The sequence below is a fragment of the Lagopus muta genome, chromosome 6 (genome assembly GCF_023343835.1).
Source record: "Lagopus muta isolate bLagMut1 chromosome 6, bLagMut1 primary, whole genome shotgun sequence".
Lineage (NCBI taxonomy): Eukaryota > Metazoa > Chordata > Aves > Galliformes > Phasianidae > Lagopus > Lagopus muta.
The window spans coordinates 17,369,280-17,385,023 of NC_064438.1; the positions used below are offsets into that span (position 1 = coordinate 17,369,280).

Consider the following 15,744-nt stretch of genomic DNA (forward strand, 5'->3'; position numbering starts at 1 on the left):
CGAGCCGTCGGCCGCCCGGAGAGGGGATCGGAGCCCCGCGGCGCTCGCCCTTTCGACCAGTCCCCTTTGTGTCGGCGGGACCGGGCGGCGAGATCTGCCCGGCCCGCCCGGTAACAGCCCGGCGCCGCCATTGGCTCATGCTAATGGGCGCTTCCTGCGGCCGCGCCGCCCCGAGCCGGGGGCTCCCCCGGCCCCCGCGCCAGCGCCGCTCCCCGCCGGCGGCACCGCCCGCCCCGAGCCCGGCGCCCCGCTGGGCGCCGCGGGAACCTGGAGCGGGAGGGGGCGGGCGGCGCTGAAGCGGCCCGACTGAGCGCACGTGGGGAGAGCCGCTGCCCGGGCCGGACGGAGCGGGGCGACCCGCGTCCTCGCTTGGTTCCGAGCGGCGCGGGGCTGCGGGAACGCTCGTTCGGCGGCTTCCCCGCGGGTGCGCGGCAGGCAGGCCGAGCTCCGCTTTATAAACGTCACCGCTCCCCGGCCCACGTGGGCTGTGAAAGCGGGAGCACGTGTCCCGCGTGCGGCCCGACGGAAGGGCGCGGGGCGCCTTCGCGCCCTGACGCCCTGCGGCTCGGCCCCGCCGCATGCAGCCCTCAGCGCCGATGGCGGCCCTCGGCCGGGGCGAGACGGAGGCCAGCGGTCAGCACGGCGCTGCCGGGGCGTGCGGGCAGCGGCCGGGCGACGTGGGCATGCAGCTGCACACCAGCGTGCCCCACGGCTCTGCCGCACGGATCCTGCATTGCCCTGCGGCGTGCCCTCGATGGCCACGAGGCCGTCCATAAAAGCCTGGGCCCCAACTGGGCTTATGGCTCGGGCCTTCCGGGCCGCACCTCCTGCCGGCCTTCGCTGCGGCAGTTTCCCGCGGGCCCCAGGCTTCGTACCGGCCCGGAGATGCTCAGAGGAAGCTTTCCGTTGGGGACGGAGCGGGGCGCTTCCAGGTAGGCGCAGCCCCACGCAGACAGGCCGGCACCCACGTGGGCCTGTCGTGGGCCCGGCCACCATTTTGTGCTCGGCGGAGCTGTGTCTGCTGGCGGCTCTGCACACGGGGCGCTGAGTGCGGGCTGGTCCCGTTCGCTGCCCCGCGCCCCTTGGAGGGAGAGGTGCCGGGAAAGGAAGGAGAAGCAGAACGGGGGAGACCCCGACGCCTTTACGGTCGCGGCCTGCAGCGAAGTCGGCGGGGCTGGAAAAAAGAAAAAAAATAGGAAGGAGGAAATGGGAGAGCGCTGTCCCCTGGGGATCCGCTCCGAGGCCTCGTGCCCGGCTCGGAGCGCGGCCCGCAGGTAGAGCCGGGCACAGCGCGTGGTGCCGTGCTCCCCTCCCTGCGCCCCCCGTAAAACAAGGCCGAGCGCTCCCCTGCGCCTACAGCCCGTGCCTGTGTGTGGCCCGGCCCCATTCATCGCTCGGCTCCCACCGCACGACTCTCTCCATTTTTAAAATTATGCACGAAGCACCGAGGAGACAATTTGGGTTTCCCCCACCTCTCCCCTGCCCTTGAAGAAAGCGAGCCTCGTCTCATTTGCATCTGCATGAAACCCCTGCGCTCTATAAGCCGAGCAAAGGGGAAGGACTTGAAGCCTATGGGATGGCTTTAGGGCTCTGCCCCTCGCTTTTGGCTCTCTCTCTCTCTCTTTCTCATTCTCTCTCGTGCTTTGATCTCTGCTTAACAACAGTAACGTCACAGGGACTATACAGGAGAGTTTTGTTGGAAGTTAGAAAGTTTTTCAGCCTCCAGAGGGCTGTAGCGGCAGTAGCAGCAGCAGCATCCAAGGGACTCCTGGAAGGGGAAGAGAGAGAGCGAGCGAGAGACTGACTCAGTCCTTGAGGAACTGACTCGAGACGAAGGAGGCAGACATGGAACATCAGCTGCTGTGCTGCGAGGTGGAGACCATCCGACGAGCCTACCTGGACGCCAACCTGCTTAATGACAGGGTGCTGCAGACCATGCTGAAGGCGGAGGAGACCTGCTCGCCCTCGGTGTCCTACTTCAAGTGCGTGCAGAAGGAAATCTTGCCATATATGAGGAAAATAGTCGCCACTTGGATGCTGGAGGTGTGTATGTCGCGGGGCTCCCTCCGCGCCGGCTCTGCCCTCGCCCCCCTCCCGCACGGGGCTCTACTGCGGCACGCGGTGCGGCGGCCGCGGGACAGCGCGGACGGACGGACGGACGGACGGCGCGGCGGCCCCACGCCCGGCGGCGGCACCTCCGGCGGCTGCGGGCGGCGCGGGGCCGGGGTACGGCAGTGCCACCCGTCGGGCCGCCGTCCCCGAGCCAGGTGCGCCGGGCACGGCCGGACCGCCGCCGCCCCGCCGCCGCCCGCCCCGGGCCCCGCAGCCCCCGGGCGCGGGGCCGTCGGGAGAGGCTGCCGGTTATTTTTCGGGGATTTTATTTTAAATTAATATCCTTGTACACGTATGCAAGCGCTGCCCGTGCCAGTATTACGCGCCATCTTTGTTCTTTTATTGCAAAGCAAAAGCGTTTATTAATCGGGAGAAAATTAGAAAGTCCCGGGGAGCGCGCCAAGGGGGGGGGGGGATTGCGGCGGGGCCGGGGCCGGGGGGGGCCGGGGACCCCGCTGGGGCGGCGGGCAGGGCACGGCCGGGGGGCTCCGCGCTGCCGGGGGGAGCCGCGGGGTGAAAGTTTCTTTGTTCGGCTCGAAGAGAGCTCGGGCTGCGGTCACCCCTCAAAGGCGCGCTTGTGCCGGGCGGCGATCTGCAAGGTCGCCTGGGAAAAGCGGGTCGGAAAGGGCCTCGGCCCGCGCGGGACGCGTTTGGGGGGGCCCCCGGCGGGCGCCCCGGGAGCCGGGCTACGTTTTCGTGCCGTTTCCGAAGCGCCGGGTGCTCGCGATCTATTTTTAATTAATTTTTGAAAGCGCGGCGCCGTGCCTCGCTCTGGGAAACGTCGCGCCCGGCCGCGCCGCGGGCGGGAGAGGGACGCGGGGAATTCCACTTCGGGGCGCCTCCCCGGGACCCCCCCGGCGGACCCCGGGCACGGGGCTCGGTAAAGGACCCCCGCCGCTTCGTTTTCAGCGTTTTTCCGGAGCCCGGCGGATTTTTTAAATATTTTTAAATATTTTTTGAAAAGATGACGTCTGGGGAAATGCGGCTGGACGCCACCTTTGTGTCTCGAGCGGAGCGGGGATCGCGGCACCGCAGCGAACGGGGGGCAGTGCGAAGGCGGAACGGCCGAGCCCCGGGGCAGCCCGGCCCCCCCCTCTTCCTCCCGCTGCCCCCGCGTTTTCCTGCGCTTTCCCATTTCTGTGCTTTTTTCGTCGTTCGTTTTGGGGGCCGCCGCGGCGGGGACGACGAGCTCCTCCGCGCCGACCCCCCTTCCTCCCACGAATCGTTCGAACGCCGCGTTTCCCCCGCTTGGCCCCCGTGACTTTCATTTTCCTTCGCACCTCCGTTCTTCCCCCGTTTCCCGGCCGCGTTTCTCTCTCCCCCCGCAACCTCGCCCCGCACGGCCCGGGTGGGGGAGGGACGGGCCGCTCTGCGCCGATGCCGAATTTGTTGTTAAACGATCTCCGTCCTTCCCGCAGGTCTGCGAGGAGCAGAAGTGCGAAGAGGAAGTTTTCCCCTTGGCGATGAATTATTTGGACAGATTTTTGTCGTTCGAACCCCTCAAGAAAAGCCGGTTGCAATTGCTCGGAGCTACCTGCATGTTTGTGGCTTCCAAAATGAAGGAAACGATTCCTCTGACCGCGGAAAAACTGTGCATTTATACCGACAACTCCATCAGACCCGACGAGTTACTGGTAATTGCATATTTAATCACCTCAGGCCAAAAAAAAAAAAAAAAGGAAAAAAAAAAAAAAAAAAAAAAAGAAACGCCCCCCCCCCGCCAAGCACGCTGATGGGGAAGCCCCTTCTCGGGGCCTGGCAGGGCCGCATCCTCCCGCCTGCACACCGCCCCGTCTCCGCGGGGCTGCGGACCGGCGGCGGATCCCCGCGCCCCCCGCCCCCCGCCGAGGCTTCCCCGCTCGGAGCCGGCGCGGCGAGGCGCGACTTGGGCGCCCCCTGGCGGCCGTTTGGGGTGCGGCGCTTCCCCGGGGTTGCGGCGGCCGCCCGGTCCGGCCCCGGGCGCGCCGACCCTCGCGGGAGGGCTCCGCCGGGCCGGGCGTGGGTAGCGGGGTGCGGGTGCTGCGCGGCCCCGTGTGCACCACCGGGGCAAACCGCGCTTTCCCTTCGTTTCTTCCTCTTCTTCCCCCTTCCTCCCTTTTGTCTTTGCAGCAAATGGAGCTGCTGCTGGTGAATAAGCTGAAATGGAATCTGGCTGCAATGACCCCCCACGATTTCATTGAACATTTCCTCACTAAAATGCCTCTGGCAGAGGACACCAAACAGATCATCCGTAAACATGCTCAGACTTTTGTGGCTCTGTGCGCTACAGGTATGAGCCCTGCACGCTCCGCAAAGCGCGTCGCTCCCCTGCGCACAGCTGGCCCTGGCTCTTGGCTATGGCTAACGTGGGCTCTCGGGGCTGTGGGGAGGGAGCTTAAGCCCTGGTTATTGCCCTTGTTGTTTGTAGAAGGTGGATTACTCCGCACAGGTAAGCGTTTTCAGAAGATACTTCTGAGTTGAATGCATTGGCTGGGGGAGAAGCACCGCTCTTCTCTGTGCAGCAGCACGGGGCGCACGCTGCAGGGCACAATCCTATTGCCTCCACGCACTGGGTTTTATCAGTGCTGGGGCAGCAAGAGGCTCGCTGCTCACACGGGGAAATCCTGCCTGCGGATCAGTCCTAAGACAACTTCATAGGCAGAGGGAACAGCTCTGTGTGGGGGTTTGGAAACTTCCCTCCCGAGCCGCCTCTTCCCCTCTGGCGGCAGTGGCAGGAGCCACGCGGTGCGGAGGCTTTGCTGGCGCGGGCCCGGCGCTGCCATCTGCGCCCCGGCCACGTGCTGCGCTGCAGCCATGTGCAGAGCCATGTGCAGGGCCCCGTGCAGGCGCTCGCCAGGCTGGGTCCGCAGGGCCCCGATCGTTGGTTTCAAGGGCACCGTGCCTGTGCGCGCCGCGGCTTTGAAGTTCCGTGTTTGCATGCGGAGTGTGTGTGTGTGCGTTTGTGCGTGCGCCGGCTTCACCCGCTGAACCCTGGCAGAGCGGGAAGGAAAAGCTGTCCTCCAGATCTCGCGGTTCCCACAGACCGGAGTGGAGGAGCAGGACAAAAGAAGTCCTGGAGGGAGCATAGATCCTCTGCTCAAATGCGGCGCGTTCGGTGCCTTGGCTGTCAGTATGACGAGACAAATCCACGAATGGCAAAGGAATAAGGAAGAAAAAGCAGCCAAAGCAAATGTTCTTTTGCAGTAGCACGTAAAGAGGAATGCCAGATGCTGTTAGCACCGATAAAACGTAGTGCAAAGGAGATACTGTGCTGCATTAAACGCTAATATTTGTTAGTGGCCGTGTGGAAGATATCAAGCCTGCAGTGGCACCTGGGAAACCTTGGTGGGATGTGTGGTCAGCCCAGTTAGGGGAGCTCGTTTTCCAGATACGGACTTGGCAAAAAGATTCAAGAGACATCTGCAGGTACTCGGAAGAAAACACGGGTTACACAGAGCCTACTGATAGAGGCCCAGAGACAGAACCGAGCCCTCATGGGACGTCTATAAGCACTGGCATCACCCGGCGTGGTGGGGCGGCTCCCACTGCAGAAGCACTGTTCCGGGATTGGGGCGTGCAGCCCCCCAGCAGCATTCACACCACCTGCAGAAGCACCACGGGAAAATCAGACATGCTCTCCATGGCAGATCCCACCAGGTAAAGCTGCTGGGACTCTGAACGTGTAACTTGCTGGTTTTGATGCTACCTCAGCCTCCCCTTGGATATGGGGACAGTTAACCTAGGTTGTTGTGTTGGCAATGACAGGGATGAAAACAAGAGTAGTCCAAAGGTTGGAGACTCGCTAAGGGTCCAGTACTTTGATCTACTGTTGGTGTTGTTATATTTCCTTCTAGGAAGCACATCTAGAGGCTTTATTTAACGCTGGTACAAACCACAGCTGGAGAATGCATCAGTAAATGAGAGCCATGTTCTGGGAGTTCTACTTAGCTTTTGAAAAACAGTGCTGAGCTCACCGGAACTGGGGCCTTCTTTGGCTCCCTACTCAAGTTGGGAATATTTCCTGGGGAAAATGCACACAGAAGGGCTGTCGCTGGGCTCTGTATTTTTATTGTTATTTTTGGATGTTGGGATTTTCTCTACCTCTTGCTTTCCCCACAACTTCTTTGTTGGCTAGTGAATATAACATGTGGCTTAAGTAGCATCTGGACTTTGCTTTGCAGTTGTATTTCCCCCTGCCAAAATGAACCTAGATGGACTGCAAATGCCTTGTGTTGCCTGGATGCTGTGCTGTGGGGCCCAATCCAAAGTCCATTAGAAACGCTGTGAAACTCGCTGAAGTGGCCTCGGGGGTGAGCTCAGTATGTCCTCTGCTTGAAGTGCACAGCCCGTGTCCCTCCTGAAGGAGGGGCTCCTGAGAGGAGGCAGCAAAATAATGCTGGCCTAAAAAGTAAGATCTCTGCCAGTTGGCTTAGCAAGGTGAATGCTGTGGAAGTGTTTGTGGATGAGTGTGCATGCGTGCTTGCTCCAGAACGAGAAGGTTACGTCGCAAGGTGAAGTGGAGGGGAATTCCTTCTGAGCTCCTCTTTGCTTGCCTGGCTGGTAGAAGTGGATTTGTTTGATTTGGTTCAGTTTCGAGAAATCCATTTTCACCAAAGGATGTCTTTGTGCTGTGGTAGGTTTGGGAGAAAAAGAGAAAAAAAAATTTACCAGGGGTTGTTTGAAGTTAACACATAATTGAGCTTAATGAATGGGGCTTTGGCATGGCCGAACAAGGCAGGGATAGCTCAAAAGGAAGCAGGCCTCTTTTGGCCCAAGTTAAGACCAGCGTTGAGGGAGAACTGCGGCTCTATACAAGCATAACAATGAATAGCAACAAATATTGGAGCTTCAGCATTTCATTATGTTCCTCTGGTTATCAAAACATACCGGGCTCCTTTTATATTATTATTATCGCCATTATTATTGTTGTTGCTTTCCTTCTCTCGAATGGAGAAAGAAAGATCTCGCTTTGAAACAACCGGGTTACAATTCTCCTATTCTCTGGCCTTTATAAAATTGGGAGTCTCAAGGTATGTGACCAGTTGGAACCTGTTGCATCTTGCAGCAAGTGATTTATGTTCGCAGTTTTGATTTGCCTCAATGAAAAGATTTTCATTCATAGCCCCCAGCTCTCCAGACGGATGGAACTGCTGCTCCATTTAAAAAGGAAAAGGGGTGACTCGCCTTGTTAGGAATTTTTTTTAAAGCGCTGCAGCGCCTATATGCCTGCTTTGTCCTCCCTTCAGGGTGGCTGGCATTCTTCTCTCTCCTCCCCCTCCCCTCTCTCTCTCTCTCTCTTTTTAACAACGCTGAAGTTGTTTATTCTTTTTGGATGAAGTCTCAGATAGGCTACTGGGGATGTGTGCTTCAATTGATGGGGCCCCCTACCCCATTGTGGCTGTGTCAGGTCTAATTCATCTCACCGAAGCCCCCTTGTTCCTGAGCGCTCAATAGCGCAAGATGAGGCGATGGAGGCTGACAATGATGCCACACTCTTCACTTGGGGGCATCCAATTACAGGCGAGAGGGGCCCCCTGATTAATATGCTGAAATTAGTGGCCTCTGCCACAAATAATTCCTTGTTGAGTTGCAACAAAAAGGCAGTCCATGCTGCTTGTCTGGAGTGGTTATAGGGACAGACACAAACTGGTCATTTAAACTTCATTATCACTTTTCCACCTTGGAAAGAATGAGGGTGTGACTATGAATTCATGTTCTTGTTTACTGCTCCATTTAAAAGAAGAACGCAAATATTAATCCCAAACATGATCTTGTCAGGACAGACTTCATTAAACTGACACATTTTGGCCACGTCCTGTGCGTGGAAAGCAGTCAGTACTGGCGTGAAGTCACTGCCGCCGTACCCCGCTGGAAACCAAATCGTGGTGAGATTCACGTTTGCCTGCTGGAGGCCCTTGCTTCTGGAGCCCACCTGCCACCGCCTTTCAGTGTTTCAGCTGGGAGACCATCTGTGGAAGGCGCATGTTGTCAATAACCAACCGTAACTATCTTGATTTGGGGGAATGGCAGGAGCTTGATCCAAGGTGTGTGTACTTAGCGTCTGTCCTGAAATGGGCGGGTTAGGAAAAGGGGGCAAATTACATTTGCTTTGAACGCGGTGGCGTGCAGGAGATGGCTTTAGACCAAGGTTGGCTTTTTTGCTGGCAGCGCATCACAAAAGCTGGGCCACAATTAACCGTATCAGTTCTAACGTGAAGGTTCGTGGAGCGTGGGGCGAAATGCCCTTGTGAAGGTGGGTACCGGTCTGGGCTACAACAAAGTGTCAGAGATACGAGAACAGATTCAGAGAGGGGACTTCCACAGAGTGGTGGAGACTTTGGTTGCACTGGTAAAACACTGTCACAAAAGTTATTTTACCATAATAAAGGAGATGGATGGTTTAATACTTACACTGTTCCACTGAGCTCTCTAAGCTGTCCATTCCTTTGATTTCATTCAGGGGTTTGACAGATGGTTTATATTTTTTCAGCCCAGAGGAAGTTGTGTTCTGATAAAAGCTGAAGGAATGTATCTCAGGTTCTCGCGTATAATGTGGCATTTCCCTTTCTTCCTCACAAAATCAGATGTTTGTTTTGCGCCGCTTTTTCCTTTTCTTTTCGATTCCCCTCCAAGGTGTACGCTGCCACACATCAAACGCATTCCTGTTCAGCGGAAAGAGTCTTAGCATTAAAACGTGGATTATTCTTATTAAAAAACGCACCCAAACCATGCTAAATGGCAGAGATAGCCCCTTAAGGAATCATGGGAGTGGCTTTGTGGAGAGACCTACAGCACTGCAGTCTGGAAGGGGGCCCAGCCTCTTGTCAGCATGGTGTCACATCAGAATGTAACTGATTGTCCGCCAATTCTTGGGACCCCCGTCACTTAGTTATGCCACATTTACATTAAATCCCTGTTGCCGGGATGGATGGCAGCCACTGACAAGAGACTAGGTCGAGACAAAGCGTTTTTAAGATGAAACCTTAATTTAAATATGGATTATCTGCCTCCTGACAGGGCTAAGCGGTCTCTCTCTTCCTTTCTTTTTACTGATGTCGCTGTTCATTAAAGCCATATTCCTTTGAATGTCAGTGCTTGAGACGGCCCAGGGACTCCGCTCGGAGCACACCTAGGGCTTGGTGGTGCACAATACTGGGGAATGGGAGCGGGTTTCCCCTGCGGCGCTGCACCATTACAAGCAAAGTGCTGGGACACTGAGGTCTGCAGGTGATGGTGGGCCACCAGGCGTTGTGCACAGCGGGCTGCCCGCCCGGACCAGTGCTGGCAGGTCGGGGCCTGTGGCAGCTCGGAGCGGGAAGCACCGGCGTTTGGGTGCAGCAGCTGGCAGCTGAAGCTATGCTGGGAGAAGAGAGCGTATGCGTATGGGCAGGCTTCTACAGCAATCATTTCAGTCTTTTTTTTTCTTTTTTTTTTTCCCCTCTTCTTTCTTCATACAGATGTTAAATTTATTTCAAACCCACCTTCCATGATCGCAGCTGGCAGTGTGGTAGCAGCTGTGCAAGGCCTGCATCTGGGGAACACTAACACTTTCCTCTCCTATCAATGCCTCACACATTTCCTATCACAAGTTATCAAATGTGATCCGGTAAGTGACTCTTCTCAGTTGATCCTTCTGCCTTAGAGTTTAAGAACGAATGCCTGCTTGCTGCGCAGTCGCTAATCTGGCAGTAAATCTCGATAAAGGTCAAACCTCAGAGTGCATTTCCTGAAGATGCTCGCTGGTGTTCATCCCCATTCTGTGCTGTCGTTACGGCCATTAATAACCGGCAGTTACAGTGCTGCAGTTTGCTGATAGGAACGCCACGTCCAGCTCTGGTGTTCTTGAGAGGCGTATCTGACAGCGCAGAGGAAACCCTGAGCCGAGCTGGGACGATTGCAAAAGCTGTATTTGCTTGTAGGTAATTAAACAGCAGTCTGTGCAAAAGAAAACTATTAAAGTAAAGACGAGGAAATACTTACTGGGATTGCAATAAATGGACCTCGTGGTATCTCTGACCTTATCTTTGACCATTCTTGAGGCCTTTTATTGTGCCAAGTGGTGTGAAAAAGCCCTTCTTAAAAGAGTTCTAATGATCTAATTTGGTTTATTACGTGCTAGACCTGCACAGTAGCTGGTATTGAATTCCTTTTTGGAACAAATGCTTGTCCCACGACTTTCTGACAAGGTAGATGGTCCTCACAGGACTCTCATTTTGCCCTGCAGCTTCCAGGAGATGCACATCAGTAACTAGCGAGCAATAAACCTTTCATGAGTGAATGGGCCAGGAAGGGAGCCTACAAGGAAGACCTAAAGTCAATGATCCATGTCATAATGGTGTGTGAAGTTGGGGCAGAGTTGAGCTTTGTTTTGCAACAATGTGGAAGACCAATAAATAGATGCTTTTAAAAGGTTCCTGTGAGGTCTCCCAGTGCTGGACAATGAGACAAATAAAGACAACTCTGTGGTTAGGGTAGAATCTTTGAGATGTTGTTATATAATTTTACACTTTAATAATTTAAATCCGTAGAGAATTTTATCAGTCCAGGTCCATCCGAACTAGTTCTGTGTAACTGGGTGTTGTTGGCGGGATTGAATGATTTCTGGAAAGGTGAATGCATCATAATGAATTACTCACAGCAGAGTATTTTACGTTAGATAAACGATGTGAAACAACTGCTGACGAATATTATATCACAGCTTATTATTTTGATCACTTTCACAGTGCCTCAGTATTTAGTGCGTTGTTTTTGCCATTTACGTTACCACAGCTAAAGTAGTATGGATCCAGTGCTGAAATGTCAGATGTTATAGAAACCTTAAATGCTGTAAATATCCCACAGCTCAGCTTGGTATGTATATGGAATGCTTTCAGTGAGTTTGGGAGCAGTGTAGGTAGGTCAGCGTATGATTGGCCTCTTCCTGGCGCAAGGTGACTGAAGGAGGTACTGAGGAAAAACTCTAGGCTTGCTGTTGCTATCGACAGCATCTGACTCAAACAGAGGTAGTTGTAATCATTCCTGACAGAGCATTCAGGGAGATGCTCTCACACCTTAGAGAACAAGAGCATGTCCTTATATGACTTGACTTATTTGATGACAGCTCTTTCAGAAGAAAATTTACCAAGAAGAGAACCAATGCTTATTTGTTTTCTATTGTCCAAGGTCGTCATAAGGCCACAACCTGTACAACCTGAACTTAAAAAAGAACTAAGACCTTTGAAAGGAAGTAACTATCTTCCAGCTTCTACTGCTAAACATATTTACTTGTTAGCGCAGCTAGAGTTGGAAGGTTTTTGTAGAGACTACTACAGAAAATGAGGACCATAAAGTTATACTGAATGTAGATATATGTTGTGTTTGTAATGGAATAAGAGTATCTTTCACAGCTACTGCTTTGGAAAGGGTAAATTGCTTGGTTTTGTACACAGTGTGATTCCCTTGCAAAGACAGTTTCCCATAAGGCCGGCCCATGTAAGCCTACTGCTTACAGTGTCTATTTAGCTGGCACCCATGCGAAGTTTGTTACTCCATAGTGATGGTTCCCCTTTGTCAGCCTACATGACTGAAGCCCTTTATACTGATGTGGCTGAAATATTAAGAGTGTGCATTATAACAGCATTGCTAACGTTCTCCCAGATTATCTATTAGCTAGAGCAGCCGGTCTGTTGGATTTCAGGTTATATAATTACACTTTTTTACCTTTAGTCTCACAGAAAGCTGAATCTAAAGTAAAATGGATATCACCTGATTGGAATTCCTTTATGGTTCATGTTTATGTTGGTAGGAGTCCAATTTCCCATTCTGCCTTTGATCAGGGGTAATTAGAAGTCAGATAATCACAATTAGAAGTCTTGGGCTGTCTTCCATCATTCTATTCTTGACCCCATCATCCAAACAGATGGAATTTTACCTGACATTCATTTCCAGGCCAGAAATTTGCTAAACTAGATTAGATTGGGTTTCCATGCTGTCTGTTAGCACATTGGAATTCGTCTCCTGCCTGCCCCTACTCAGAGGCACCTTCAGACATGTGCTTGCTATCCAGAGCAGGTCAGGCAGTAACAAAGGACTTCCAAGCAGCTTCTTTTTTGTTGTTGTTGTTTGTTTCCTTTAGTATCTGACCTTGGACATCTGCTGTGTGTGTTAAAGGTATTTGAGCACATCACTTAAGCTAGCAAGTCCTTTTTTTTTTTTTTTTTTTTCCACTGAGGGTCTTAATTAATCCAGGAAGGGTTTATGACCTTGAACAAACTGTGCGCATTGAAAATTTGGGTAGCGAAGCAGAAAAGTTGTTGGGAGAAGTTATCAGAATAATGCACAAGTTTAGTGTTTGCTTTTCAGCATTGAGAAGTACTGAGAATGAAAACGAGCTTTTATTAGGTTGTTCACGGTGAATTTTGTATTTTGCAGTCATTTTTGCTAGCCCTAAGATATTCCTGCAAACAAATTGCTCATCTGGTAACTAACTGAGTAACTAACTGAGTTAGTTTGAATGGTTTGAAACAAAATGCTTAACACTTAAAATACTGTCCATCGCCTGCAGCACAAGACTGCCGTTCATAAAACTTGTAAGGATAATGCTTTAAAACATCTTCTGCAGTTCTGACATGCTGTACTGTGAGATTTTGACAGGAATTAAAAACATCTGTGGTCAAAAATAACCTTTAAATGATGTAGTTCTAGATATGAATTGGCGGCCAAACTCCAGAGGGAGAAGAATAGGTATTTATAGAAATCCTTTAGAATGGTTTGGGTTTTTAGAACTCAGACATGCTATATGCAAATAGCAGCATCAAAAACAAAAACAGGATTTGCTTTGCTCTGGAAATAAATTGGCTTCTGTTTGGAACCGTGGGCATAGTACCTTGTTATAACAGAATTATCTGAAAAAGTGCCCGGATTTGTAAAAGTGAAAATCCCCAAACCGCTATTCATGTACTGTTTAATACATCTAATTCCAAGTGTGACTGAGGTACATGCTGCAGGACGGGCGAGCAGCAGCCGCACAGACAGGATTGATCTGTCATATCTTGGGAAGGGGTGAGGGGCTTCACAGGGAACTTAGTGGGAAGGCCAGAGGAATGCAGGAGCCAAAGGCATCATGACTTCAGGATATGAGGCGTTTCTTTTTGTCATTTAAAACGCTGTGTGTCTCTGTCAAGAGGAAATATTACACTAGGGTTTAAACCAAGAAAGGTCATAGGTTATGTGTTTTCAGTGAGCTGTAACTGATGGTCTGATCTGCTTAGAGGTAGGATTAACCTCCCTCTCTCTCAGAAAGGCCTCGCAGAGAATTGTTTGCTTGGGTTTCTAATCTTATTTTACCCCAAATGCCATGTGCCCTTATTGGTGGCAGAGGAGATTCTTGTGGTAGTGGAATCAGTGAAAAGCTGGTAGATCACACAAGAAGCCTCTGAATGAAGGCAGAATTGAAACTGGGAAATAAAGAAAACAGCAGGCAGGTCACCCTCTCAGGAAAACAACATTCATTCTCAGTCATGCACATCCTAACACTTTTGACGGCAATTTATCATGGAAGACTGGGTTCACCGCAAGGGCTAACACATGTCATAGGTTAAATCAGAAAAGGCAGTACTGAAAGGAAACTTCAAAGTCCTTCAGACACAGAGTTAAATATGTTGGGAAAAAGCTTACGATATTTGTTGTATAGGTAAGAGTAAACAGCACACTGGAGGAATTTTGGCAAAACAGTGGGATTGTTGTGCCTGTTGAGGCACCAGTTCTGTGCCCTTGCAGTGGATGTGCGTGGCTCTGAAGAATGCAGTTGTAGTTTGCAGGAGGTCAGACAGGTTGAGCTGACAGGCCTTCTCCAAATGGAATTGCTGTGCATCAATAGGTAGACTTGGATGTGCCTGCTCGTGGTGTGCTCAATGGCTGGGGAAGTTCCCCTTTCCCACAGTAGACCTGGTCCTGCTGGCACATGCTGCTCTCCATTCAAACCGCAGCCAGTGCGCAGCACAGCCATGGCACCTTCCAGAGTGGGCACTCAGCTCCAGACATGGGCTGTGAAGCTGGGAAAGAGCTCTCTGAGCTGTCAGGGTGGATGCAGTAGCAAACTGAGAGCGTGGCAGCACCATAGTGATGCTTCTAAAAGATCTCTGCACATTGGGGTCATGCAGGTGGTTAAGTTTTCTCTGTTCAGGTGCTTTTTGAGTTAGAAATCAGTTAGCTAACCCGAGCTGCCCATTACTGCAGATAGTAGCAGCTTCAGTTTTGTGTATCTAAGCATCCATGTGCATGCCACTTCTGTTGAAGAGCTTTCTTATCCAAGGTCCTGCCAGGCAGGGTGGCTATTGCCCGTCTCACAGGAGTGTGCACCACATCCATGCACGCAGCTCTGTGTGCTGACTCAAGGAGCAAAATGACATTGTTGCCAGAGGAGCACGTGTGGAGCTGCTCACTGAGGCTGTTAAATAGAAGATGGCAGGAGTTACTGCTGAAGGCTGGAGCCAGTTAGCATTCTGCAGCAGTTTGAGTGCCTCATCAATCCTTGAACAGTTCAGCATTGCTCTTCCTACACTCCCAAATAACACGACTGCATTTCTCGTGACGTTTCAAGAAAAGGTGTTTTGTCTGTGATGTTAGTATTTTTCTAAAGGACCCTGGGTCTTTTTTCTCCTCCCGCTTAATCTTCCCTAGGATTGTTTACGAGCCTGCCAAGAACAGATTGAATCCCTCCTTGAATCCAGTCTACGCCAGGCACAGCAGCACAACGTATCTTCAGAAACAAAGACTGTAGAGGACGAAGCAGACCTTTCCTGCACACCCACTGATGTGCGAGATGTGAACATTTAAGAGGACTTCTTCTAATGGGTTTGCTTGGCAAGAGAAGCAGACAAAGAAAGGGCATCTGAGAAGGAATCAGCATCGGGATCTCCCCCCCAGAAACCCTTTTCTCCAGGACATTTTTATACCAGAAGGGAAAACCAGTCTTGTTATATTTTTTCTTGCTCTGTCTCCCTTCCATCTGTGACTTCAAACAAACAAATAAACAAAAAATACCCCAAAAACTGTCTTAAAAAAGGAAAAAAATAGTATTTGCATTGCCCCCAGGGGTTTGTGCTACAAAAATAGAGGATTTTATACAATAATAATCAACTAGTTTTTATATTAAAGTGTTCTTGTCTGTATGTTGTAAAAATAGGCATTAACACACAAAATGTCTCCAGGGGAGGTATTAGATTTGATTTCTTACATATAAAACCAACCAACCAACCAACCATTTTTAAAGTAGAAGAGGGTTTTTTTAGATAGTAAATGAAATATTCTTTTTTTTTTTTCTTTAAAAAGCATAACTTTAACGCAGTTCTAGGCTTTTCTGTATCTTGCTTGCTTATGCATTTAGTCACTTTATAATTCATCTGTAAATGTTTATTTTATTTCCTTAGTTGTTTTTTTTTTTATCCTCTTCACCTTATAAATGGTTAACGTAACCCATAAGTTAGTGTATGTTAGTATACAGCATTATTATATGTTAATCTTTTTTTTTTTTTGTGCCTGTGGATTGCCTGTGCATTTGTAGGGTTCCAGCTTAGCGTTGTTGGGAAAGGCCAATGTACTACTCATACGATACTCTATTATAAAGAGAAACCGAAATAGTGACATAATATATTATATTTTTGTAATCTTCAT

General features: G+C 51.3%; 1 protein-coding gene across 1 annotated transcript; it reads left to right on the plus strand.

Annotated features, from left to right (window-relative positions):
• Positions 1-1,558: 1,558 nt before the first annotated feature.
• CCND1 (cyclin D1) lies at positions 1,559-15,377 on the plus strand. The gene is made up of 5 exons (XM_048948118.1): positions 1,559-2,043; positions 3,531-3,746; positions 4,222-4,381; positions 9,549-9,697; positions 14,752-15,377. Exons 1-5 carry the CDS (start codon positions 1,846-1,848, stop codon positions 14,905-14,907), a joined length of 879 nt encoding a protein of 292 aa, XP_048804075.1. The 5' UTR covers positions 1,559-1,845; the 3' UTR covers positions 14,908-15,377.
• The last annotated feature ends 367 nt before the right edge of the window (positions 15,378-15,744 follow it).

Bases quoted from the DNA above. Each gene is read 5' to 3' on its own strand.
- CCND1 (XM_048948118.1), top strand. From the start codon at position 1,846: ATGGAACATCAGCTGCTGTGCTGCGAGGTGGAGACCATCCGACGAGCC. The intron at 4,382-9,548 runs GTATGAGCCCTG...TTCTTCATACAG, and splicing joins TGTGGCTCTGTGCGCTACAG to ATGTTAAATTTATTTCAAAC. The intron at 9,698-14,751 runs GTAAGTGACTCT...AATCTTCCCTAG, and splicing joins AAGTTATCAAATGTGATCCG to GATTGTTTACGAGCCTGCCA.